Source organism: Desarmillaria tabescens (genome assembly GCF_030435595.1).
Source record: "Desarmillaria tabescens strain CCBAS 213 chromosome Unknown EV420scaffold_169, whole genome shotgun sequence".
Lineage (NCBI taxonomy): Eukaryota > Fungi > Basidiomycota > Agaricomycetes > Agaricales > Physalacriaceae > Desarmillaria > Desarmillaria tabescens.
Window position 1 is genome coordinate 62,172 of NW_026848468.1, and position 9,307 is coordinate 71,478.

The window sequence follows — 9,307 nt, forward strand, 5'->3', positions numbered from 1 at the left end:
GGTGAAGCTCGGTGTTGTTGTGTTCAAATGACAGCCCTTGCAAGGCCGAAAGATTATGTCAGTTTCAACATACAAGGGATCATCTGACGTTCAGCCTAACAACTGACATAGTCAACGGAAGTGGCATCGATGCGCAGGTGATCACACCAGTTCTCGTGGGGCTTCTACACCGATAGCACGCGAGTTGATCGCACCATGACTTCTCGGACCCAACATTGAACACTACCGTGCCGATGCCTAGAGCGGTGGAGAACTCGGACCGACGTAATCTCTTCTGATGGAGTTGGGCCGGATAAAGTTACTCAGGGAAAAACGGCACTTGTCAATCAGGTCTTGAGTCTCTTTTGCTTGCAAGTAGGTACTACCAAAAACGTTGGATGGTCAACAGAAGGGCATCCAATCTGCGTCAAAATATACCCACAATAGAAGGATGACCTGACCGAAGCCGAAGCTCCTTGTTTAGATGCACGAGCACCTGGAGACTGACAGGGCTATTCTGCTTGCTGAAACCGTGTCATGCGCAAGTGTTCGCGTAAACGTAACATATAAGGCGCGAAAGCTTCCGCAGGTACAGACATGGGGTACATCACACTAGGCCTTGTTTTGTGGCACTACTTCAGTGCCATTCATGAAGATGACGGCTCAAGATGCTAAGAAGCGGACGGAAATATCTGACGTAAGCTAAAGATAAGTGTTATAACGACGTAGATGATGCATACAGAGAAAAATGCGAATCAAAAGTCCTTGACGAGGTCAACTCTCGCGCGTATGTATTATCTGACTTGAAATCTACGTCCCCAGTTTAGGTCATAAGACGTCGTTCTGGAACCTCGAGGCACGGGTCTGATCGGGAATCCAGTGAAAATCTGAGTAAAAATACTCCAGCTATGACAAGATCCGGTCTGCATACCTTGAGAATTCAGTCCACAGAGAAAGGGAAGGCTCCATCCGATGAGGATGTAGTTCGTGAAGCTTTGATGCAGTGGACAAGATCCATCTTATGTGGTACATCATCATGCTTGAGAATCGCAACAGGCCTCATACCCAGGCTATATAGCTAGTGAAAAAAGTCATTATAGGTGGCGCTATGGCAATGAAAGACGTACCATATATAACGCGCCCGTCCACGCATATACTATATGCTGTAGAGTTCGCTTTGTCGCCAACGCGGAACCTTCAAAGCGCCTATAGGATGTGAATACTTAGCGAGCGTCACTTCAACCTACGACGTGGTTAGATGCTGAGCAGGACGAGGGATTAGAAGTTACCGATGACATGCTCTGCTTGCACGTTCCAGAGTGCCGCAACTAACAGAACCCACGAAGTCCTGTTTAGCCAGGAAATCGGATGTTCCGCCCGCCCGCCAAATTCCCCTGCTCAAACAATAGTCTCCTTGCCGGGCTTCAGTTGATGAAAAGAATGGTGTCAAAAGGTGAGTGGTTTGAACTGCGAGAAACATTAACACTGGAAGAGAGGATACATGGTAAACCATACCTTCTCACACAGCAAATCCTGAATCCTGGCATTCTCGATGTCGATCTGCCAACGTCGCTGTCCATGGAGCTATACGATCCTTATCTTGGAGCTTACAGGCTGCGAATGCCACAGAAAGCGAGCGAACTGCAGGCTAATTAGCAAGCAGCCATGCACCATTCATTGATATATCGTACCATTTGGTGTTCTCCAACTTGATCTGAACGGACGCCCTCAACGATTATACGCTCCCGTGCTATCTGATTTTTTTGCAGACATTGGCTCTCCATCGGGATTTATCATGGACACCCGCCGTTCGCCGGCGACACAGACCCAGATTCGTCCGAAAAAGTGCCCAGGTCAGCGCGTAATGAGCTTTCACAAAACTACTGAAAGTCATCTCGAGGAACGTCTTGTTTTTGGCGCTAGTTCACTAGGATAAAACCTATATCAGCTACAGTAATAGAACAATGAGAAATGGGATGTCTTACCTGTCAAAGGTCTCCCAACTAAAGGCGCATTAGCCCAGGAGGGATGTCCCCGCGATATGAGCTGCAGCTACGTTAGCCCGAGAACAAAGAGAACACGCGGTCTGCCACACTGTTCGTGTGGTGCTCTTTTCTTTGAGCCACGAATGCATTGAGTCTCGTATAGCAGCCAGAAAATCCTTCAGGACAAGGTAGTCTCTCTAAAATCCGAGCCGCGCCTTCTTGGACCCAACATCTACGAGACAACAAGCATCCTTGGCATCGTTGAAGTCCATCGTATCCCTTTTCCTTGGAATTTCTCGCTAATAGGTCAAAAAAAGTAAGCTTTGGATGAAAAATCAAAGGATATGCCTGTGCACCTAGTCATCCTGCCGTGCTACAGAACCCGGGCCTCCTGCGTTACTGGGCTACGCGTCTCCATCATTCCAGGCGATCCCCGGCATTTCACTGTTTAACGTGCACCTATCATTGGAAGCGCCATCCAGGAGCCCATGGGACCATCGAACCTGCCCTACCATGAATTACACTAGGGAACCTGTCAGGATTAGGATATCATGACAAAGAAAGAAGCGCATCAGTACGGCCCTGTCCTAACCCTGTCCAAGGAGGAAAAAAAGATAATTCCATCGTCTGGCATAGGAAACTGTACTGAAAGGGAGACTGGAAAACTGCAGAAGAGGGAAAGGGTAAGAAGTTTTAAGCAATTAAACCTTTCGAGCTTCCGGTTGCAGTGACGTTGTCAATGTCGAGTCGTGGTCGTCGTTGTGGTAAAGCAGACGGAAAATGCCGTTGGTGGCCTTGATATGCAACATGAGCAAACAAACGCGTCGCGTCGGTGGCTTGCCCGTAGCATCATTGATTGTCATTACTATCGACGTCCTTCCCATCAAGTTGCTGTTAGAATATGGATTGCTATTTTTAGAAGAGCGAGCTTGCATGAATATTCTCGCTCGTTCTCCCCATATTCCCCGGGACGCTTACTCATTTTATTAGTGATACATTACTCATTTATTCTAGTACATTCTATGTATTCTGGTAGTATAAAAGCTGTGTAGTTAGTAGGGCATCGTTAGCGCGATTGCCGTGAACATTAGTTCCTTTTGTGCTTACCTGTGAACCGCGAGTTCTTACAGTTGCTCAATCTCACGAACAGTTTCGTAAGACCGCTCAAGAATTTTGAACTTTGTCGATTATTCTCTGCGCCATTGCAGCTACAAACGAAAGACAATGAAGCCAGAGAACGAGATAAGTAGCCTTTTATTACAGGAAGACTTAGAGAGATTAAAAGCAAACTAAAATACGGAGCACTCTTTCTAGAATGTCAATGTCGATGTGACGATGTGTCCAGCTTGTCCATCTTTTCTTGAATGTACAAGCAAGCTAGTCGAACTGATTTAGCGACGGGGACATTATCGTGAAACGACTCATATAACTCACCATCTGCTAACGCCTGGAGTATCCCTTTGCCTGCGTACTCACTGCTCGGTGGAAAGTATTTGAGCGGTACAGAGGAGTATAGAGTATGCCATAGGACCGAAATGTCAACAGGTTCGGGGAAACTTGGATCGGTGGTGACGACAATCCCATTGCCATGATCGTCCCACATCTTATAAGGCTCCTTGGCTGTAATCAACGTCAGGATGAGATGCGCATAGTGTACAATAAAAACCTACCGAGAACCATACTCATCTTGAAAATCGACTGAAACGTTCTGTGGTGGCGAGATTTCACGAGGGGAATGGAGTATTCCTGCATGTACCATCCCCGAGTCTGATTTTCAAATTCTGGGCGATACGCGAGTTGCATTAACTGACGTTTGTTGATGAGAAATTCCAGGGTACAAGATTCGGAAGAAACTTCTTGGGAAGACATAGTTGGTGAGAGCGTAGGCGAGACAGAGAGCAGAGCTCCCACTTTTATATGTCCTAGTGTGGCAAATATCATTTTTGTTTAGCCGGGCCTGTAGCGAGACAACCAAGTAATGTCATACGTTAGCTGTAAAAGGTATATTTACTTTGCTTCAAGTTCAGCTCTAAGGTGTGTCAATTACCTTTTCTAGGGATCAATGAACTATAAACTCGAAGCACTCGGAACATATATCTTACATATATTGACTAGTCTATTTCATCCCAAAATTTGAGCATAGTTAGGGCGATGTCAGCTCATAATTAACGTGAAGTCAAAAAATAAGCCCTAGAAAACCGCACACAGAAATTTCGGAAGAACATACCACAGATTCCGCGGTATTTACAGTAATGGGTGCGTTCTGCTTTCCAAACGGCAAAGTTGCCACTCAACAATGATTTAAGTTTAAGTTTTGTACACGAAATGTCCATGCATTGTCATGGATTCAATCATTGTTCAAGGACGTCTATTCGTCACGCATCATGACTAGTGGTAGCTTATCCACTCTTGTGCCGACAATTGCAGAATACGTAAGGGTGCTCTTGATCTGAACATATAAAAGACCGGCCTGCAGCGCTCAGAAACACCATCCGATCCACCATGCAACCCTCCAAGCCTAACCAAGTTAAATCAACTCAGCCTTTCGAATCGCCCTCTGTCTCTCTCATCCCGAAGGGACTCCATGGCGAGACACCCATCTCCGTACGGCCTTGTCGCTGCGGCCTCAACTACCCAAACGGTTGCGAGTGGCATGTCTTCCACCCCGAAGGTCAGGTACTCGCGATCCACCACAAGAACTCTCCCGATGAGTTTGCCAAGGTCCAAGACTCTCCTCCTGCTAACACCCCTTCCAACACCACACCAATCTCGTTAACCGAGGCCCAGCTCAACTCTTTCGGGTTTGGCTACCACAAGGATGCTACATTCACCCTCAAACAAAACTTCTCGAAGAAAAGGGACTTGGGCCCGTGGGCACGGGTACAAGGCGAAAGCATACGATGTCTGGGTTGCGATGTCGACGTAGTTCCGGGAGATTGGATTGAGCATCGGGGAACCTGTCGTGGCATCGAAACGAAAGTCGTTGATGTCATAGCAGACGCTTGGGAAAAGGAGGCGAAGGACGGGGCCTTCGCTTCCCGTGCCCCTGGAATTTTCTCTCTGCTCGTCTAATTGAATAGGGGTTTCGTTTTGGGATATCTCTTTTGCTGCCTGTACTATCAATAAAAACGGCAATATATTTCAATATTAGAGGAATTATAATTAGCGACAAAACGTTGACTCACCACGTTATCGAGAGCGCCTGGCTTAAAGTTAAGTTGGTGAGCAACCGGAAACGGTAAATGCCTCCGCCCGGGACCAACCGCCATTGGAACCACGATCTCATGGCGCCAAAATTTTGGACCAAAAAATCGAATTGTGTACTTCAACTAACTAATCAATCCAGTAACATAAACATCGGGTCGTAATTTTCAAGCGTAACTTGAAGCCTTCTTTGGTCTATTCCTCAGTCCAGCTTGCATGTTCGAATCCACACCATAAATCAGACGCAATTTCTGAGGAATTTACCTACTGTTTTTGCTAGCGAGATGCATTCATTACCTGCCACCGGTCCCCGGGCCGGAAAACATCGGAAAAATGAACGATCGTCAAACATGGATCCATCTTCTTACCAACAACCAGCCTACACGAGGCATCGCCAACACCCCACCTCCCCTAACACTCTCATTCCTATTCCATTCTATTTTCAGCATCTTACGGCTAGTAGCTATCTCGATGACTGCCACTACATCATCCGCCCTGGCCTATTCATTCTTTATCCTTTGCACAAAAAATATCCCGCTTACTGTCTTCATCCTCGTCACTCTATTTCTCCTCACGAGCTTTGTTGTATACAAGACTACGACGTTGTTGCGCATTAGGCGAGTCCGCTCTCAGTGGACATCGAAGAGGGAACTGATTCTGGACATCGAATCGAAGGTATGTCGCCGCCTATATTCTGGAAGCCACGCCTAATGGTACACTCTGCTAGCGGCCAGATGGAGACCACACTTCAACCGGAAAGATTGAATCACTACCTCTCATCTCGCACTTGAGGCCAAAAGCAGGCGACAGAATCCGATCCTTACATCGACGACTCATAACTTCCTGCGGCTGTTCTGCTCCCATTTATCTTCCTATAGATATCAAGCGATATTCTACCAAAGACTCCGAGCTCTCTGCAGTGCATGGCACTGAGAACAACTGTCATGAACCATGTCCACCGACCTTCGCCGAACGTCCGTCAAGTCTGCTCTTATACGGTTCGAAGCCTGGCTTGGACTCTGTAGGGAGATACGAAGGAGGATATGTCGAAGGAGTCCTCCAAACAGCATTAATACGGTGTATGCTGCGCCGGCCGGGAAGCAGCATGTCGTTTCTTCCATTCTAGCTAGACGCTTGTAAACCCAAAGTTCTTGTCCTCGTTCCATCACTTCTTTGGGATTAGATACATCATTACAACAAAAATTTTGAGCAGTTATGTATGCACTAGAATATCAATGCACACACTTCTTAAAGTCAATAAAATAAACAGCTTTACAACGATAAACTAGACTCGACCTTATCCATAAGACAAATGAATTCATGATATTTGTCGTTATACACGTCGTCCCTATCTTCGAGCGATTCCACCTCTTTATATGACATTCACGTTGCAACCCTGCCAAGAATTCCTTAGAGTTCGCAAAGTGGTCAGTGTATTTCACAACCACCTCCGTATCAAAATCCTTGAACAGATAAGTCTCGCCGCATCTGAGTATGATCCCCCCAGTATCGGGCTTGAACATGAGATCTCTATCGTTCCATAGATGTCATAGTAGGCTTCAAGATGGGCATTAAGCCATGTGGTAGAAGTTAGATGTATTCGAAGAGTAACACCTCTTTACTTATTTCCATCAGCACCTATCGATGTTCGCGTGCTGCGTAGGAGTAACTAAGTAGTCTATTTGACGTTTCATTTACCACCTGGTTACTACAAGTGAACTCTACTTGACCTGAACATAACCAGCCTATTACAGAAAAATCCAATCGATCGCCACGACATATTTGCAAAGAGACTCTAGCTGTCCCATATCAATCTAAACAGCTTTATTCAGCAAAGGGCAATAAAAGCGATGCGCAAGCAGCTTACCGAGTTCAGAATAGAAAACGATCCTCGCGCGACCAATGGAGCCATCTTTGTCTCTACCACCGTCTTGTACTGCTGTATGTTTTCTCCCTGGCCATAACTAGCCTAAAGACGATAGATACATCTATAATTGTTGCTCATGTCGGAACCAGACAGGATCCTCGCCAAATCAGACCCAAACGTTGTGGGTCCCGGAGGGTCGCAGTTCGTAGTTGGAAAGATATACGTCGAGAGCGATATTCTCGATGGACGTGGGACTTTGCTTCCTTCAAGTTTTCCACCCACCACTTCATTGTCTGAGGATCAGAAGTATTCCTTCTTCCGCTAGCGACACATTTGATAGTAGCGCAATCGCGAGATATTCAAAATCGGGTGGGTAGCCGCCACCGAGCCTGGTAAAGTGTCAGTTTCTGGTTTGACGACGGGACACGTTCTACTCACGCTCCTGTGATGTGCCGCATTCAGATGTTCTAGGGACGGAAGTGGTAAATCTAAGATTTGTTTGAGAAGCGACAGTAGTCTGATGTTCGATAATGATTGAGAAGATATTGCAGATTGTTGACCGAGAAGGGATACGTCTGAGTTTCGATGATGGACTCGAGAATGGGATCGCAGTAATCCTTCCAGACTCAGCTTGACCAAACCCACCCTCCCGACGCTGGAGGGGACATATTAGTGATAAACGGGCTCGATTCCCCTATGATCCCTTCGAATGACAGATCAAATTCTGTAGACCCGCTGAATACAGTGTACAGGGCATCAACGTCCTTAAGGAGGTTCGTGTCAAGGACAACTGAGCGAAAGGAGTGTTGTGACAACGCCTCCTTCGAAGACTCACTCACTTCGCTCCAGTGATACTTGTTTATTTTCAACCTTTCGAGCTGACATACGGGAATGAGTCCCATCACAGCTGGGAAAGAAGGATCCTCGAGGATGCGTTCCCTACGACCGCCGTAGAGTGTGCAGAGATCGATCGATTCTTGACGTAGGTGATGACCATGTGGGGAGGTGATACACAAGGCGTGGAATTTCTGGCACTTGTCAATGGTGCTGAGATCTATGGTTTCGAATAGGTGACGCGGGTGCGAGGCAGGAAGGCGTGAGAGACTAAGGAGCAAGACCGCAGAGTCGGGATATCGTCCCTGGCCTCATCGATGATCCTGTCAACCAGCTCTTGGGGAAGAGAGGGCATTGCGATATTGGAAACTCCTGACTGCGCAGTGATCAGGACAGGACTCCGGAGGGAAATTTGCACAAAGGATAGCAGAGAGATGCTCACAGAGAAATCAAAGCAGCTGTGAGCGGCGGTGGGGTAGACTTTTGGTGGGCCGAGATGCTTCGTTCAACGTAGGTGAAAGAGGATGACAAGTCTGGCGCAGAGCCCCTAGTGCACACTTTAGGTCCGTGCGTTCTCGATCAGTCACGGGTATTCCAATTCAGATTCCACGGAAGCGGCTCTCCGCCATTCAATTATAGTTGTAGGACAAGATGACATCTGCAATACGATAGCTCATGAATAATCTCGCAGCTCACCCAATCACCCACTTCTTAAACGCGTCCATTCTGCTTTCTGCGTTAACAAAGGACGCTCATAGTCATCTATGATTTTCCTTTCCTCCTCGAAGAAAGTAACTTCTTTCGGTCGAATGAGCTGGACATAGATCGTTAACGAAACTTATCAGATTATAGAACGGAAAAACGAAAAACGCACCCGAGTACGATGTAGGGCCTTCCAAGACGATGAATAATATAGGAAGAACACCGATGATAGTATAAGAAAAGAAGAACGTGGTCGTGTCCCAATTTCCTGGCATGAAGACCGAATAACCCAGTATGAACGGCATTATGAGGGTGAACCCGAAGGCGTAGTAGCTGCGAACATGATCAGCCTTGACGAGGGAAAGACTACTGAGAATATACCCGCAGAATGGTTGAAGGATACTACGGAATGGTAGGCTGCTTCGGGATATTCCCTGAGCCTCCAAGGCCTGAAAAAAGTCAGCATCACTTCGAACCAGAAAGTGTAACAAAAAAGCACATAGTAAATCTCAGATATGTAAATGTCACGATAGCATAATTGATAACTTGCGTGGCCGCCGTGAGGCTGACGAACCTATCATGAAGTTCAGACTACGTCCAGCTAAACAATCAAGTCAGATAACTCACCATTCAAGCACCTTAGAGGTATCATTTGATACCTGCAGGAATGCCAAACAGAGATTAGTATGGTTACTCCAACGCAGTATATCGGACACCGTTCCGCGTGCATCTTGTC

General features: G+C 46.7%; 3 protein-coding genes across 3 annotated transcripts; 2 read left to right on the forward strand and 1 right to left on the reverse strand.

Annotated features, from left to right (window-relative positions):
• Window positions 1–4,466: 4,466 nt before the first annotated feature.
• On the forward strand, window positions 4,467–5,036 carry EV420DRAFT_1488368 (uncharacterized protein; the record flags this gene model as incomplete). The annotated part of the gene is made up of 1 exon (XM_060470615.1): window positions 4,467–5,036. One exon carries the CDS (start codon window positions 4,467–4,469, stop codon window positions 5,034–5,036), a length of 570 nt encoding a protein of 189 aa, XP_060321829.1.
• Window positions 5,037–5,549: 513 nt separating this feature from the next.
• EV420DRAFT_1595120 (uncharacterized protein) lies at window positions 5,550–6,360 on the forward strand. The gene is made up of 2 exons (XM_060474966.1): window positions 5,550–5,843; window positions 5,896–6,360. Exons 1-2 carry the CDS (start codon window positions 5,640–5,642, stop codon window positions 6,292–6,294), a joined length of 603 nt encoding a protein of 200 aa, XP_060321830.1. The 5' UTR covers window positions 5,550–5,639; the 3' UTR covers window positions 6,295–6,360.
• A 556-nt stretch (window positions 6,361–6,916) lies between these two features.
• Window positions 6,917–9,230, reverse strand: EV420DRAFT_1488369 (uncharacterized protein; the record flags this gene model as incomplete). The annotated part of the gene is made up of 9 exons (XM_060470616.1): window positions 6,917–6,982; window positions 7,036–7,137; window positions 7,474–7,552; window positions 7,681–7,825; window positions 7,871–8,089; window positions 8,578–8,706; window positions 8,744–9,020; window positions 9,118–9,145; window positions 9,199–9,230. Coding segments are annotated over 9 exons (1,077 nt in total), but the record flags the coding sequence as incomplete, so codon positions are not given.
• Window positions 9,231–9,307: the final 77 nt, after the last annotated feature.

Coding starts and splice junctions, on each gene's coding strand:
- EV420DRAFT_1595120 (XM_060474966.1), top strand. CDS start 5,640: ATGACTGCCACTACATCATCCGCCCTGGCCTATTCATTCTTTATCCTT. Junction 5,844..5,895: donor TTCTGGACATCGAATCGAAG/GTATGTCGCCGC, acceptor ACACTCTGCTAG/CGGCCAGATGGAGACCACAC.